The following is an 18,855-nucleotide window of genomic DNA, read 5'->3' on the forward strand; positions in this document are numbered from 1 at the left end:
CTAATGAACTTTATACTGTACAACAGTTGTTCATAGAAGAAAATAAATTGAACAATAAACTTTACTAACATGTTCCAAAGGTGTGGCTCAGGAAAATAACCTCGTCATTAATAGGTCCTAATTTAGGAGCTGTGTGTGTTTTCACTCATAATAAATCAAATATTCTACCAACAACTGACAGAACAGCCAACCAATGCAACCTACAGATATTCAACTGCCACCTACGCATCACTACTGTAGGGACCAAGAAAAAAAGATTAGATCAATTACAGCATACATGGAGGCATTAAGCAGTTATTCCTTCTGGAATCCATTCACAATTGGAACAGCAAGAAATCCAAGAGTGTGAACCATGCTAAGTTCCCTCCATCATGAACCTCACAGTGGTTTGCAGAGTATGCTGCTAGATTGAAATATTTTAATAGGTGTCTTAAACATGTAAAGGTATTACTTGCAGTTTGTCAGAGTGTCACTTTCCATCTTATAATTTGGATACTCCAAGACTATATTTCAATTATTTTTGTAGAACTTTCTTGCCAATGTAATGTGTTCTCTAATTTACATCTAAATCTATACTCCACAGGTCACCTCATGGTGTGTGACAGAGGATACTTTGACTGTGACTCACCCATCTTGCTATTCCAGTCACAAATTTTGTGTGGGAAGAAGTAATTCTGACAGACCTTCATGCGAGCTAATTTTACCTTAATGGTCTTTTCACAAGATATACATAAAAGAAACAACAGTTAACAGAATTCAAACAGAAAACCACATGATGATGCACAACATCTCTCTTGTTGCATCTGTCTGTGTAATTGAATAAGCATCTCCATGACTCTTCTGCACTTTCTAAATGAATGTGCGATGAAATGCATAGCTCTTTTTTTGGACCTTCTCTATTTTCTCCTATTTGGTAAACGTCTCAGACTGATAAACAATCCTCAAACAATGGCTAAATGAGAGCTTTTTAAGGTTCCTCTTTCAAGGTGAAATATAGTTCCAGAGGATTCTTTCAATGAATCTCAATCTAGCATGTGGTACTCTAATTTAAACTGTTCCATATGCAGACACTCAAAACACTGTACTTCCTTGTTGAACTCCACTCTTGGTATCATCATGGTTTGAGACCAAGAGTGGGGTTCAGCAAGGAAGTGCACTGTTCCCCCTACTATTCATCACTGTTATGGACACTATAATGAAGAACGTCAAGGAGAAGTCAAGTTGACTGAATGCATTTGCCTTTGCTGATGACATTATGATATGGGTGAAACTGAAGAGGCAATACAGATCAGACTTGATGAATGGAAATCTCAGTTCCAAAAATATAACCTCAACATCAGCAAGACCAAGAGAGTGGTGGTTGTAGTCAACAGAGATGGACAACCAGCAAGTATCACCAACAGAGTGCAAAAAGGATCTGCATTCTACCAACAAGTAAGATCACTTTTATGGGATGACTTGATTCCAAAAATGGCCAGACTGATGATGTTTAACAGTTATTTCATACCAATATTGACCTATGGTATTGAAGTATGTACCCTCACAAAAAGAGAATCATCAAGGCTGCAAGCATCAGAGATGAAATTTCTTAGATTCACCATTCAGAAGACCAAGAGGGACAAGTTAAGGAATGAAGTGGTGAGGAAAGAAGCTGGAATAAAGACATCCCTATTAGATAAAATTGGCACATCTAGGTTACAATGGTACAGGCATCTGATGAGAATGGAGCCAACTAGAACAGCCAAAATAAATGTGGAAAGACAGGCGAATGGGAAAAGACCTCAAGGAAGACCTCGAACCCTATGGATGGTCTTGATTAAGACTGATCTTGTGACCAGAGGAACAGGTGTATTTGGACAGGACGAAGTGGAAGAGGCTCATTCCCAGTACCCTTGAAACTTGAACTGTTAAATGATAATGATGATGATGATGCGGACACTCAGAAATTTAATGGATGTGACTGCTTACAGTGATTGTTTGACAATTATGTAATGATACAACAATAGAGACTTCCAGTCACTTATGCGCACAAATTTATATTTGTTTTGTTGGGGGTAAACTGCCAACCCCAACAACAACTTTCTAGCACTGCAACTTCTCCATATACAAAAGCAGCACCATGATCAACCTCATGCAGGTTTCAATTTTATCCACATGGTCATTTATACAGGGTGCGGCAGCTAAGTCATAACACCCCTAGTATCTCCCCAATCATAATAGATACAAAGATGGCATTTGGACAGTGAATTGCAGGGACAGGGGCTACTTGAATACATCACATTTCATGTTTGTGCTATTTTTTATTGCAGAGATACGAGGCCATCTTTGTTTTTTTAAATGGAACCCTATCTTAAATTTTAGTATAACAAGATTGGCTTAAAAAGATGGTTTCAAATATGTGTATATCATAATATTTAGGCTAATAGATTTTGATACAAAGGTACATTCCCATATCGTATTCATCCTTCGAAGCGGCATTGTCCAATGCGACCTTTCCTGTTGACCACTGAGGAACTTATAAGGGAAAGCGTTGTCTTCCTGTTTCTTGATAATGCCACAAGGTGACGTGTGAGGTAGCTGGAGAGAAGGTTATAGTTGTGCTGCTGGGGTAATGAGACATAAGATTTCTGTCACAGTTTCTTGGAGCAGGCATGTACACCAACGAAGTAAAGTTACATATGCTTCTAGTGTATGGTGAAATCAGAAGAAATGCTGTTAGAGAAATAAAGCAATGTGGAGAGCTGTATCCTGATCGTAAGCATCCTAAGCGCCAGCTTCTTGCATGTATTTTCATGAAACTACTTAAATTGGGATCATGGAACACCATACAGAGGACAAGGCAGAAAAGTGCAACTGAAAAGGTACATGAAGAGGGTGCTCTAGCGTTGGCGCATAACAACCCTACTGTTTCGTCGCGATATATCACCTTGGAACGTGGTATAAGTCAGAGAAGTGTTCTACGCATCTTGCACTGGCATAGATTTCACCTGTTTCATCTCTCATTACATCAAGCACTCTCCAGTGTGGATTTCAATAGACGCCAGGAATTTTGCCGGTTTGCTCTGCAGCACCTACAAGATGAACCAACGTTTTTTTCAATGGGTGCTTTCTATTGATGAAGCGATTTTCACCAACCATGGTAATGTGAATTTGCATAGAGAACCCTCACTGGCTTCGACAGGTACAGCATCAGCAACCATGGAGTGTTAACGTTTGGTGCGGCATCGTTAGAAATGTCATTGTGGGGCTGTACCGTCATTTCGGGTATACTAAATGGCAATAACTATGCATATTTCCTGTGAAATGTTCTGCCCATTTTGCTGGAAGAGGTACCACTAACTATGCGTCAGTGCATGTGGTTACAACATGACGGCTGCCCTGATCACTCTTCCCGTGTGGCTACAGTGCTGTTAAATGAAAAGTTCCCAGATTGTTGGATAGGACAATGTGCTGAAGTGAAGTGGCCAGCCCGATCTCCTGATTTGACCCCTCTTGATTTTTTTTCTGTGGGGAGCAGTCAAACAAAAAGTGTATGCTCAAATACCAATTATGCCAGACGATATGAAGCAATGTATCATCAAAGCGTGCATTGATATCTTACCTGACACCCTTGCAGCCGTTAACAAATCATTCGAATAGTGACTACAAATGTGCATTGCAGCAGACGGGAAGCATTTTGAGCACATGCTTCAGTGAAGTTTTATATCATGTACAGTAAGTATTTTGCATCTTTGTGTGTATTTGCTTCGTATTGTGATCAATAGTAAATATTTTCAAACAAATATGTACAAAATAATTGTGACCATTAAGGGCCTCCTCATTTACATTTGTATTTCTGTTACCTAAAATGTATTAACATCTTGTAGTATTTTAACCCTTTAACTGCTCTGGACGTGTTAATGCACGTGTCTTTGTACCTGTCCCTTGTAGACACATTCAGAGTACCAAGTAGGACTAGTGGCGCACGTAAACATGTTCAGAGCACACAGGGACAGGTACAAAGATACACGCATTAACAGGTCCAGAGCAATTAAAGGATTAATACTGTATGTTGTCTACTATTTTGGTATCACAGTTGTCAAATAACTGAATAATATTTCGACATCATTAGTTAATTTTTGCACAAAATATCGCAGTATGTATTACTATTGTCGGGTAAAAGGGTGTGTTTGTGTAAGGACAGACTCGCCACATTTACCATGTACTCTACACAACAAGAAAGGTTGCATTGGACAACGCCACTTTGAAGGACGAACATGATACAGGAACATATCTGTGTCTCAAAAACTATTTGAATAAATATTACGATGTACACATATTTGAAACAGTCTTTTTAAGCCCATCATGTTATGCTAAAATTTAACATAGGGTTCCATTAAAAAAAATGCCTCATGTCTCTGTAATAAAGAATAGCACAAACATGAAATGTGATGTATTCGAGTAGCCCGTCACTGTCCAAACGGCATCTTTGTATCTATTACGGTTGGGGAGGTACAAGGAGTGTTATGACTTAGCTGGCTCACCCTGTATATATTGTGAACAGAAATTCTTCTATAACACTCCTGTGATGCATGCCAAAGTCACTTTTAAATCTGAAGATTTCTCTCCATGAAGGATGTTGTGCTGTGTTCTATTTGCTAGGAACTCCTCAACCCAACCAAAAAAACTGATATTCCATATGTTTGTGTAATCTGGGCCTGAGAAACCTTCTGAGTCTATTGGACGGACAGGGTGAGTTAGATTTCACACAATGATTGTTTCTCATCAAGCAACAATATGGAACTTTATCACATGTATTTCTTAAGTCGAGGAATGCAGCATCAATCTGACACAAATATCTACTGTCTCCTGGCTCTACTTGCCTTACAGAGCGAGCTGAGTTTTACATGATCACTGTTTGCTGAATCCATGCTGATCATCATTATCATCATCATTTAAGACTGATTATGCCTTTCAGCATTCAGTCTGGAGCATATCCCCCTTATAAAATTCCTCCATGATCCCCTATTCAGTGCTAACATTGGTGCCTCTTCTGATGTTAAACCTATTACTTCAAAATCATTCTTAACCGAATCCAGGTACCTTCTCCTTGGTCTGCCCCGACTCCACCTACTCTCTACTGCTGAACCCATGAGTCTCTTGGGTAACCTTGCTTCTCCCATGCGTGTAACATGACCCCACCATCTAAGCCTGTTCGCCCTGACTGCTACATCTATAGAGTTCATTCCCAGTTTTTCTTTGATTTCCTCATTGTGGACACCCTCCTGCCATTGTTCCCATCTACTAGTACCTGCAATCATCCTAGCTACTTTCATATCCGTAACTTCAGCCTTGTTGATAAGGTAACCTGAATCCACCCAGCTTTCGCTCCCATACAACAAAGTTGGTCAAAAGATTGAACAGGGCACAGATAGCTTAGTCTTGGTACTGACTTCCTTCTTGCAGAAGAGAATAGATTGGAGCTGAGCGCTCACTGCATTAGCTTTGCTACACCTCGCTTCCAGTTCTTTCACTATGTTGCCATCCTGTGAGAATATGCATCCTAAGTACTTGAAACCGTCCACCTGTTCTAACTTTGTTCCTCCTATTTGGCACTCAATCTGTTTATATTTTTTTCCCACTGACATTACTTTCGTTTTGGAGATGCTAATCTTCATACCATAGTCCTTAAATTTCTGATCTAGCTCTGAAATATTACTTTGCAAATTTTCAATCGAATCTGCCATCACAACTAAGTCATCCGCATATGCAAGACTGCTTATTTTGTGTTCACATATCTTAATCTCACCCATCCAATCTATTGTTTTCAACATATGATCCATAAATAATATGAACAATAGTGGAGACAGGTTGCAGCCTTGTCTTACCCCTGAAACTACTCTGAACCATGAACTCAATTTACCGTCAACTCTAACTGCTGCCTGACTATCCACGTAAAGCAATTATGCTTGCAAAAGTTTGTCTCCTATCCCATAATCTCATAGAACAGACAATAGCTTCCTCCTAGGAACCTAGTCATTTGCCTTTTCTAGATCTATAAAGCATAGATACAATTCCCTGTTCCGCTCTTAACACTTCTCCATTATTTGCCGCAAGCTAAAGATCTGGTCCTGACAACCTCTAAGAGGCCTAAACCCACACTGATTTTCATCCAATTGGTACTCAACTAATACTCGCACTTTCCTTTTAACAATACCTGAGAAGATTTTACCCACAACGCTGGTTAAAGAGATACCTCTGTAGTTGTTACAATCTTTTCTGTTTCCATGTTTAAAGATTGGTGTGATTACAATCCATGTTGATTAAAACAAATATTTTTTGCTGGACTAGGTCGTTATCAGGAGAAAGAAAACTGGCGTTCTACGGATCGGAGCGTGGAATGTCAGATCCCTTAATCGGGCAGGTAGGTTAGAAAATTTAAAAAGGGAAATGGATAGGTTAAAGTTAGATATAGTGGGAATTAGTGAAGTTCGGTGGCAGGAGGAACAAGACTTCTGGTCAGGTGACTACAGGGTTATAAACACAAAATCAAATAGGGGTAATGCAGGAGTAGGTTTAATAATGAATAGGAAAATAGGAATGCGGGTAAGCTACTACAAACAGTATAGTGAACGCATTATTGTGGCCAAGATAGATACGAAGCCCACACCTACTACAGTAGTACAAGTTTATATGCCAACTAGCTCTGCAGATGATGAAGAAATTGAAGAAATGTATGATGAAATAAAAGAAATTATTCAGATAGTGAAGGGAGACGAAAATTTAATAGTAATGGGTGACTGGAATTCGAGTGTAGGAAAAGGGAGAGAAGGAAACATAGTAGGTGAATATGGATTGGGGCTAAGAAATGAAAGAGGAAGCCGCCTAGTAGAATTTTGCACAGAGCACAACTTAATCATAGCTAACACTTGGTTTAAGAATCATGAAAGAAGGTTGTATACGTGGAAGAACCCTGGAGATACTAAAAGGTATCAGATAGATTATATAATGGTAAGACAGAGATTTAGGAACCAGGTTTTAAGTTGTAAGACATTTCCAGGGGCAGATGTGGACTCTGACCACAATCTATTGGTTATGACCTGTAGATTAAAACTGAAGAAACTGCAAAAATGTGAGAAATTAAGGAGATGGGACCTGGATAAACTGAAAGAACCAGAGGTTGTACAGAGTTTCAGAGAGAGCATAAGGGAACAATTGACAGGAATAGGGGAAAGAAATACAGTAGAAGAAGAATGGGTAGCTCTGAGGGATGTAGTAGTGAAGGCAGCAGAGGATAAAGTAGGTACAAAGACGAGGGCTGCTAGAAATCCTTGGGTAACAGAAGAAATATTGAATTTAATTGATGAAAGGAGAAAATATAAAAATGCAGTAAATGAAGCAGGCAAAAAGGAATACAAACGTCTCAAAAATGAGATCGACAGGAAGTGCAAAATGGCTAAACAGGGATGGCTAGAGGACAAATGTAAGGATGTAGAAGCTTATCTCACTAGGGGTAAGATAGATACTGCCTACAGGAAAATTAAAGAGACCTTTGGAGAGAAGAGAACCACGTGTATGAATATCAAGAGCTCAGATGGCAGCCCAGTTCTAAGCAAAGAAGGGAAGGCAGAAAGGTGGAAGGAGTATATAGAAGGTTTATACAAGGGCGATGTACTTGAGGACAATATTATGGAAATAGAAGAGGATGTAGATGAAGACGAAATGGGAGATACGATACTGCGTGAAGAGTTTGACAGAGCACTGAAAGACCTGAGTCGAAACAAGGCCCCCGGAGTAGACAACATTCCATTAGAACTACTGACGGCCTTGGGAGAGCCAGTCATGACAAAACTCTACCAGCTGGTGAGCAAGATGTATGAGACAGGCGAAATACCCTCAGACTTCAAGAAGAATATAATAATTCCAATCCCAAAGAAAGCAGGTGCTGACAGATGTGAAAATTACCGAACTATCAGTTTAATAAGCCACGGCTGCAAAATACTAACGCGAATTCTTTACAGACGAATGGAAAAACTGGTAGATGCAGACCTCGGGGAGGATCAGTTTGGATTCCGTCGAAATGTTGGAACACGTGAGGCAATACTGACCTTACGACTTATCTTAGAAGAAAGATTAAGAAAAGGCAAACCTACGTTTCTAGCATTTGTAGACTTAGAGAAAGCTTTTGACAATGTTGACTGGAATACTCTTTTTCAAATTCTAAAGGTGGCAGAGGTAAAATACAGGGAGCGAAAGGCTATTTATAATTTGTACAGAAACCAGATGGCAGTAATAAGAGTCGAGGGGCATGAAAGGGAAGCAGTGGTTGGGAAAGGAGTGAGACAGGGTTGTAGCCTCTCCCCGATGTTATTCAATCTGTATATTGAGCAAGCAGTAAAGGAAACAAAAGAAAAATTTGGAGTAGGTATTAAAATTCATGGAGACGAAGTAAAAACTTTGAGGTTCGCCGATGACATTGTAATTCTGTCAGAGACGGCAAAGGACTTGGAAGAGCAGTTGAACGGAATGGACAGTGTCTTGAAAGGAGGATATAAGATGAACATTAACAAAAGCAAAACGAGGATAATGGAATGTAGTCAAATTAAATCGGGTGATGCTGAGGGAATTAGATTAGGAAATGAGACACTTAAAGTAGTAAAGGAGTTTTGCTATTTAGGAAGTAAAATAACTGATGATGGTCGAAGTAGAGAGGATATAAAATGTAGACTGGCAATGGCAAGGAAAGCGTTTCTGAAGAAGAGAAATTTGTTAACATAGAATATAGATTTATGTATCAGGAAGTCGTTTCTGAAAGTATTTGTTTGGAGTGTAGCCATGTATGGAAGTGAAACATGGACGATTACTAGTTTGGACAAGAACCGAATAGAAGCTTTCGAAATGTGGTGCTACAGAAGAATACTGAAGATAAGGTGGATAGATCACGTAACTAATGAGGAGGTATTGAATAGGATTGGGGAGAAGAGAAGTTTGTGGCACAACTTGACTAGAAGAAGGGATCGGTTGGTAGGACATGTTTTGAGGCATCAACGGATCACAAATTTAGCATTGGAGGGCAGCGTGGAGGGTAAAAATCGTAGAGGGAGACCGAGAGATGAGTACACTAAGCAGATTCAGAAGGATGTAGGTTGCAGTAGGTACTGGGAGATGAAGCAGCTTGCACAGGATAGAGTAGCATGGAGAGCTGCATCAAACCAGTCTCAGGACTGAAGACAACAACAACAGGTCATAATATATGAGAATAAAACATGTTCCTATATTTTAAAAGATTGATTTCAGCAACATACCCTACAGCTGTATATAACTGTTTGGTGCAAAAATAGCAATCATCTGCACATCTTTTCAATTGCTTTGAACATTTCATTTTACTAGTGATTTCTGGTAGACTGTTGCTAGCTGAGGAGCAAGATGTCTTGCACACTCTATGTAGATCAGTATAAGCATCCTATCTGGTTCAATCTCATTTCTTCCGTTGAGTGCATTTATTTAATGTTATATTCTGAATGTCACTTGATTCAATATCTATGATTTTATTGTTCGTATGAGAATTGAATGTTGGACCTGTAGCACAATCCTCAGTGACACAATTTTGGAAAAACGAACTTCTCAGTTTTGGCATTCTCTTTCTCATACCCTAGTTCCATACCATTATGGTTACTGAGCATTTGTACAAATGGCTTTGGTCCATTTAATCATTCACTGAAACTTCTTAGGATTTTATATTACATTGGTAGACAGAATATTCTCATTGAATTTTCACTTTGTTCAGTTTTTGTTTGTCCATAAGGCTTTGGTTACATTAAAATCTACAACGAATCTCGATTTGCTTATGGAGCAATTTTCTAACATGGCTGCCAAATCATGGTGGTATTTCAAATCCCTCGCAATTTTGCTTGGCACATACATGACTAATATACAGTGCCTAATGCTCTTTAACTTTTCCATTCCTATTTACACACGCAGTCAGTGACATACAATGGCAATATGGTCAGTGATTCCTGTTCCATATCAAGCAAATCAAAAAGTTTGGGCCTCTTTTTAATCAAGAGATCTAAGATGTTATCCTCACAAATTGGTTCTCTGATTATTTGCTCAAGATAATTTATCTCATACGGCATTTAGAACAATTGCACATGATTCCATGTCCCTATTAGTTGGCTTAATCATTTGAATCTCCAAGTCTAGAGCTGAAAAGTAGAAATCTTCCCTAATATTACAACATGACCAGAAAATTTACAGGTAACCACCTCTAAGTGTTTCCTGAATTGTTCCATCAGCACTGCTCATTCATGCGGAACACAATTTCCCTTCCTCACACAATATCCTTCAAATCATTGATGAAGGGCAACAGGCAGATTCCACATCCCTATATTTCCAGGAAGTGTTTGACATAGTGTCCCACTGCAAACTGTTAACGAAGGTCTGAATGCGCGAAATGGGTTCTCAGATATGAAAGTAGATTGAATATTTCTTTAGTAATAGAACCCAGTACACTCTCCTGTACAGTGTTCACTGGTCATGAAGGTACCATCAGGATTGCCGCAAAGAAGCGTGATAGGACCATTCTTGTCTCTGTATATGAAAGGCAATGTCCTGACTCTCTGACTCATCATCATCATCCAGTCCAAACCACTAAGGATAGAAACATAAAATTTTCAGAGGATGTTGATCTTATACTGTAGGCATCATTTGCAAAGGTACTTTTCAAAATTTCACACCTGCCTCTATTAAGCAATTTTGAAGATAGACTTACATCACACACACGACTGCAGTCTCTGGCAGCTGAAGCCACACTGTGTGTGTGTGTGTGTGTGTGTGTGTGTGTGTGTGTGTGTGTGTGTGTGTCATCTATTTTTGACAAAGGCATTGTTGGTCAAAAGCTTATTTTGTGGCAGTCTTCTTGTTGAACCTATCTGCAACTCAGCATCTTTGCTTCATGGTGAGCAGTACCTATTCTTTTCATAATATTGTTAGATCTATGAAAATTGTTATCTGACTTCTTGGTTAAAAATAAAAAAATGAGTGAGTCAGTGTTTTGGGGGATTGAAATAGGGGATGACAGTTTTTATGGAAATATTATGCAAGCATCTGAAGATAAATCTATGAAAATTTGTATTTTCCCTCTCTGTTAAGGAAAATACAAAAAAAATGCATTTCACTTGTTCTTGGATACTCAACGCCTAAGGATGTAAAATAGGGGAGGGGTGGTGATGGTGAAATGTTTTATGAAAATATTTCATTGTGAAACCATTTTTAAAGATATATTTGTGACAATTGATATTTGGGTTCTCTGTTAGGAAAAAAAAGTGTTTCACTGTTTTTGGAAACTCAACCCCTAAGGGGGTGGAATAGGGCCAGACTGATTCCCTGACTCATCATCACCCAGTCCAAACTGCTAAGGGCAGAAACTCGAAATTTGGACAGGTTGCTGATCTTCTGCTGTAAGTGTCACTCCTAATGGGGTGAAATTGGAGATGAAAGGCTTTTTGACCATTATTAAGGCAATTTTGAAGCTGGATTAAAAAAAATGATATTTGGTTTCTCAATCAGAAATATAAAAATACGTGTTTCAGCACTTTTGGAGGATCAAACACTAGATGCGTAAAATAGGCGATGAAAATTTTTAAGAAAATATTTCTTTATATTACAAAAATCTTAAAGGTAAATCCACAAAAATAGATATTTCACTTCTTGGTTAGATATAGAGAAATATGTGTTGGGGGATGAGGTTTCTATGGAAATATTAGCGCAAGAACACAAAAGACATGAATAAAAAAAAGCCTTTAACTTCAGCTACCAGAACTGCTTTTTGGTCAGAAGTACATTCGGCAAAGACCATGCTTCTATGACCTTATTTACCATAAAAAGTTTACAAAGTGGTGCAATTTGTGAACAGTAGAAAAATTCAATTAAAGAAAAAAAGGAAAGTCTGTGCAGACCATACAGTCTTTGTGAGCGAAGCATCAGGCACTAAGCTACTTCTCTATATACGTAAATGATCTAATTGGATATACATAAAAAAGGTCTAAGCACCAAGTGGCGACAGGAAAACACAAACACACACAAAGGTTTACTTTGTGCAAGCTTTCGAAGGCAATGGTTCCTTCTTCTGGCAGAAGTGTTGAAGGGGAACGATGAGGGGTGAAGGAAAAGAACTGGAGAGGTTTAGGAAAAGGAGTACAGTTTGGGAAAGTAATGGGAGACTTACTGGACGGGATGAGGAGGAAAGACATTGCTGGCGACTGCCAGGGTTCAATGTCAGGTTTGCTGCTGGAAAAGTTTTGAGATTTGGTTGCACAGAGATATTTCCAGTTGACATTTGTGTAAAGGAAAGTAGGTCTTTCACCAAAGCAGCCTGATTAAATGTAGGTTTAGGGCTGAAAGTGGGATCCTTGGATAATACATATAATACAGGACGGTAGAGTGCTTTAGACGAGAGGTTGAGAACACTGTACTGTCGTGACTGGTAGTTGTGATAGTGAGTTATTATTGGCCTGGAGACAGTGCTGATAGGTGTGGGATGTTAAGGAGACTGGTGAAGCTTGGTTTGTAGGAAGACAGTCTTTCCTTCAAATCCCATCCATTAAGTCTCCCCTGATGCGGGATTCTGGGTGACTTTTTCAAACTGTACCCCTTTTACTAAACCTCTCCAGTCCTTTTCCTTCACCCATCTTACTAATCCTTCAACTCTTCTGCTGTAGGAAGCAGTCACTGGTTCCGAAAGCTTGCGTAAGTTAAACCTGTGTGTGTTCTCCTGCTGTCGCTTGGTGAGTAGATTTTTTTATCTATCAAATTGCATTACACTGTCAAAAATTATTTTCATTGTTATATATAAATGATCTGAAGATAGGGTGAGTAGCAATCTGCAACTGTTTGCTGATGCCATTGGAGCAAGCGTTTTTGCTGAGTAACTGTAGGAGGATACAGGATGGCTTGACATAATTTTTATTTGGTGTGATGAATGGCACCTTGCCCTAAATGTAGAAAAACATAGTGGGAAGATGTCTTATCTGATATTTAGAAAATGTAGGTTAATGGAGATGAGTAGGAAAAATAATTGTGTAATGTTTGAATACAGTATTTGTGTGTGCTGTCTGAAACAGTCACACCGATTAAATATCGGGGCGTAATGTTGCAAATAGTCAATTTCTGTACATTGAGAGAATTCTTGGAAACTGTAACTCATTCATGAAGCATATGATGATAGAATACTAGTGTGTCCCACTATTGAGTACTGCTCAAGTGCTCGGTATCCCCACCAGGTCACATTAAAGGAAGCCATCAAAACATGCTGCTACATTTGTTACCAGGAGATTTGATCAACATTACAGTATTATAGAAATGCTCTTTGAATTCAAATGGGAATCCTTGTTCACAAAACGCTATAGAGAAATGTCAGAGAATCAGCATCTGAGGCCCACTATTAAATTAATTCTACTGCCAGCAAAGTACATTTCACCTACGAACTACAGACACAAGATAAGAGAAGATGAGACTCATAATGAAACATGTAGACATTCATTTTCCCCGCATTCCAACTGCGAATGGAACAGAAAAGAGAACAACTAGAATTGGTACAAAGTAACCTCCGCCAAGCGCTATATATACAGTGAGTTGGGTTGTTTTTGGGGGAAGAAGCCAAACAGCGAGGTCATTGGTCTCATCGGATTAGGGAAGGATGGGGAAGGAAGTCGGCGTTGCCCTTTGAAAGGAACCATCCCAGCATTTGCCTGGAGCGATTTAGGGAAATCACGGAAAACCTAAATCAGGATGGCCGGACGTGGGATTGAACCGTCGTCCTCCCGAAAGCGAGTCCAGTGTGCTACCACTGCGCCACCTTGCTCTGTCTATATATATGGTGACTTGGGGAGTATGTATGCAAATGGAATGCACTACATCTGAGGCAGAAGATCTGCAAAAGTGTCCAAGAACCATGTTTTATCTGTCTTTCAAACTTATCTCTGCGCAAATCATTTCACATCTGGAATCTGTCCTAACATCAATATTATTAACGGCTAAAAACGTGACTCCACCAGCAGTGTTTAGCCTTTCTTAGTAATATTCAATCCAACCAGAATTTAAAATTTCACTGCTATTAACATCTGATTCCGACCAATTTTCTGTCCCTAGTAAAACATGAGCATTACTTGTGGTTATAAATTAGATTCGTTCTGGGCACTCTCTATGGACTCTATGGACAACACTCGTGCAGTTAATTAGTAATGTCAATTCTGTCAACAGGCTCTGTGAGGCCGAATGGTAACAACTGACCACTGTGTCATTCTTTGCCAATGGCACCACTGGATGTGGTATGGAGGAGCATGGGCTGAGCACATCGCTCTCCCAGCCGTTGTCAGTTTTCATGACCTGGAGCCACTACAACTCAATCAAGTAGCTGCCCAAATGGCCTCAAGAGGATGAGTGCAGCCCATTCCAGTGCTCCCACAAAGGAGAACTTCCTGACAGTATCAGGAATTGAACCAAGGTCATCCATGTGGCAGTCAGTTGCCTGACCACTCAGCCATGGAAGCAGGCAGCAATTAATTAACACTACATTAAAATTTTCTTTCCACATTTCATCATGATGACTGCTTTTCTCTTTATTTACACCAATTTTCTTCCTTCTCCAGAAGCAGAGTTTACTGGGACCTGAGAAGTGATTGCTCTATTCTTTATAAAATAACAATGTCTCTAATAAAACAAGAATTCATATTTTATAAAAGACACAAACACAGTTGAATTTTATGAAACTTTAGCAGGTAAAATTTTTACAGAAGTTAACAGCTGTTTTGCCACAAAAAGAGAAATTTATTTCAGTGTTTTCTATTATTATGTAAGCCATACTCCGTAATATGAAGTCAAAATCTTAAAAAATGATTCAAAGAGAACCTGACATAAATATGTGAACAATTTTAAAGAATACTCCTGATAACTGGACAATGAAATGAGTAATTGCATTTTGTTTCGCAAAAGAGACACCTTATGAGAGCACCTCTAGGGAATAAGTAAGATACTTTATGTATCTTATTACAAGCCCAGTATGATTATTTATTCAATGTAACAATAGATTTAATGCCTTTTGGAACAATAGTGATTGCAGCAAAAGCCCAAATCACTACAATTTCACAGTTTACCTCTAGCACTAGCACAAGCTAACGCACACTGCACTGAAGGATCTTTATCATAAAGTGAGTGAGTTGGAAGAAATCAAGAACTAAAAACTGTCCTTGTATAAGACAAAAAAGGTAAGTGGTACATGAAAATATTTAGAAGCTTAATAAATCTTTCAGTACATGATGAACTTATCATTTACAAACAGCAAAAGAAGATACATATACAAGTTTCAGATTGTGGGAAAAAGATTGTGGAGTAGACCTTTGTTTTGAAGGTATCTTCAAAGTATCCTACACTGAACAATGATTTTAAATAATCATATATGACTGAGACATAATAAAAATCTGATGTTAACAATTCGTGGACATTCCATAAATTTTCAACGAATAGTTCTTGCACTAGAGCTGTATTCCTCTACCAGCCAGCAGTGTAAAATATCCCAGTAGGCTAGCAGATTTTGCAGGAACTGCCAGCTTGAAGGATTGAATTATAGACTAGTGGACTATTTTAACAAAAGGTTTTATTTACAGAAAATAAATAGCAATTATCTACAAGTACATTACTTACAAGAGCGGCCGAGTGTGTGTCGTGGTGCATGTGTTGTAAAATGGGGATCAACTGCAGCTTCATGTTGGCTGGTGTAGCTAAGCCCCGGATCATGTCAGAGATCTTGTTGCACATACTCAGTGCAAATGTTCTGCAAAATTTAAAAAAAATTAACATATATAAGCAAGTAAACTGTCAAATGTATTAACTTAAAAACTGTAGAAATCAAAAACATACAACATGTAAATCTTATACGACATTCAATTCCACTATCAGTTATCTTAATTTATCTCAGTTTTGCCAATTTATTTGCAAAGTGATATCGGGGTTATCTTGTCTATACTTATTTTTAGTTCTGCAAATTGAAAATAAACATTACTTGTATCAATTTCTCTTTGATTTCCATTAAAACTGTTATTCAAAGGTTGAAGCTGTGTTGGATCTATTTCAGTTCATTTTCCAGCTCTGGGAGAAATTCACTGACCATATACTGTATGACAATTATATAAATGATATCCCTTTATTGCATTTTTCAGTTTTGGATCAAAAAATGGCATCATAATCAGAACTGACTTCCTTGTAAGTTATCATCAGTGATCTGAATACATAGAATATAAACTCAACAAAGTACGAGGTTCACTCCAAAAGAAATGCACACTATTTTTGTAAAAATACACTTTTCATTCTGCATGTGTGAAAGTTTTACAGTGTGTAGATACATCTTTCCCGCTTGTTTTTAAACTTAGTTCAACCTTTTCCCGTGAGTGGTGCCATCACAGCACATCTTCAAGATGGCTGCTACACTTGACATTCATCAGAAGCAATGTGCTGTCATAGAATTCCTGTGCAGTGGAAATGAGATAGTGAGAAACATCCACAAGAGGTTGAAAAAGGTGTATGAAGATGCTGCTGTAGATCGCAGTACAGTTAGTTGAGGGCTAGCAGGTTACGTGATGAAAGCAGGCACGGCAATCTTGAGGATTGTTCTCGCAGTGGCAGGCCTCATACTGCACACACTCCAGACAATGTGCAGAGCGTTAACGAATTGGTGACTGCTGACAGACGCATCACAGTGATCGAATTGTCATGCTACGTTGGGATAGGGGAAGGAAGTGTTTGCAGAATACTGAAAGTGTTGGCATTAAAAAAAGTTTGTGCCAGGTGGGTTCCGAGGATGTTGACAGTGGCTGACAAAGAAACAAGAAAAACAGTATGCAGCAAACTTTCGGAACAGTGTGAGAATGGTGGAGATGAATTTCTTGGAAGAATTGTGACAGGTGATGAAACATGGCTCCATCTTTTTTCACCAGAGACAAAGAGGCAATCAATGGAGTGGCATCATGCAAATTCACCCAAGGAAAAAAAAATTCAAAACCACACGTTCTGCTGGAAAAGTTATGGCTACAGTGTTTTTCGATTCCGAAGGACTCTTGCTTGTGGACATAATGCCAAGTGGAACCACCATAAATTCTGATGCATATGTGATGACACTGAAGAAACTTCAAGCTCGACTGAGTCGTGTTCGACTGCATCGGCAAAAGTAGGATGTTTTGCTATTGCACGACAATGCAACGCCACATATCAGTCAAAAAACCATGGAAGCGATCACTAAACTTGGATGGACAACACTGAAACACCCGCCTTACAGTCCTGACCTGGCTCCATGTGACTATCATCTCTTTGGGAAACTGAAAGACTCTCTTTGTGGAACAAGGTTTGAAGATGATGACTCCCTTATGCACGCTGCCAAACAGTGGCTCCAACAGGTTGATCCAGAATTTTACCGTGGGGGTATACAGGTGCTAGTTCCAAGATGGAGTAAGGCAGTTGAGAGGGATGGAAATTATGTGCAGAAATTAAAATATTGTTCCTAAAGGATGTATCTACACACTGTAAAACTTTCAAATATGTAGAATAAAAGATGGATTTAAAAAAAATAGTGTGCATTTCTTTTGGAGTGACCCTCGTACAACTGAATTGGCCAGCAGAGGAACTGGCTTAGAAGCTGAAAGTGATAATGATTTTCTTTTTTGCTGTCACAGAAAATTCTTTTTGTTTTTTCATTGATTTTCTGCTGTATACATTTAGTGCATGAGGTGAAAGAAGTTCAGGTTGGGACAGCAGATCTACTCAATACAAGATATCACATGACAACAGAACTTTGCACACCTTTTTAAGGTAAATAAATAAAATAACAAAACAATGGAAAATCCAGGATGGACTGTAACAATAATATGAAAAGGAGAGTTGCTACTCACCACACAGCGGAGATGCTGAGTCGCCTGCTCATAGTGAAATGTAAGTACAAAGCAGATGATGTGGTTTATTTAACTTCCCACAGCAACAGTATCAAAGTGTTGACACGAAAAAACTATTAAGAAGTTTGAAGCACACTCTAAAACAAAATAAATGATGCACTGCAAAGGAATAACCCAAATGGGATGGAAATCGATACAAACAATGAACATGTACAGACAAACAAAATGATTACAATTTCAGAAAAATTGGACGATTTATTCAAGTGAAACAGCTTTACAAATTGATCAAGTCAATAACGCATTGGTCCAGTAGTTATTCATCTTAGCACTGACTGGCAGAGTTGTTGCATGTTTTCCTGAGGGATATTGTACTCCAATTCTGTACAATTGGCATATTAGGTTGTCAAAATCCTGGGACAGTTGGAGGGCCCTGCCCTTTATGCTCCAAATGTTCTCAATTGAGGAGAAATCTGGTGACCTTGCTGGCCCAGGTAGGGCCTGGCAAGCATGAAGACAAGCAGTAGAAACTATCACTGTGTGTGGGCAGGCATTATCTTGCTGAAATGTAAGCCCAGGAGAACTTGCCATGTGGGGGCAACAAAAAGAGACATTGTGCTGTAAGGGTGCCAAGGATGACAAGTAAAGGGATTCAACTATGAAAAAAAAGTCACCACAGACCATCAGTCCTGGGTGTCGGGCCACACAGCGGTTGATATTCACGTTGGCATCTCCAGACACACCTTTGGCCTGGAATTTCATTCACTGGAGTAGAATTCTCTTTAGTGATGAGTCCTGCTTCAAATTGAGCCCTGATGTGTCTGGAGTCGCCCTGCACAGCAGTGGGAGACCAACCTGACTGCCTTCTGCTGTAAGGCCTGACAACCAGGAGTGATGGTCTAGGCTGTCATTTATTTCACAGCAGATTTCCTGAAGTTGTCAT

General features: G+C 39.0%; 1 protein-coding gene across 1 annotated transcript in view; it reads right to left on the minus strand.

Annotated features, from left to right (window-relative positions):
* The window catches only part of LOC126266594 (integrator complex subunit 7), a 156,878-nt gene that overhangs the window by 110,030 nt on the left and 27,993 nt on the right, over nucleotides 1-18,855 (minus strand). Inside the window, 1 exon segment of the mRNA XM_049970909.1 lies at nucleotides 15,679-15,808. Coding sequence (XP_049826866.1) covers nucleotides 15,679-15,808 — 130 coding nt within the window.

This window comes from Schistocerca gregaria, chromosome 4 (assembly GCF_023897955.1).
Source record: "Schistocerca gregaria isolate iqSchGreg1 chromosome 4, iqSchGreg1.2, whole genome shotgun sequence".
Classification (NCBI taxonomy): Eukaryota; Metazoa; Arthropoda; class Insecta; order Orthoptera; family Acrididae; genus Schistocerca; species Schistocerca gregaria.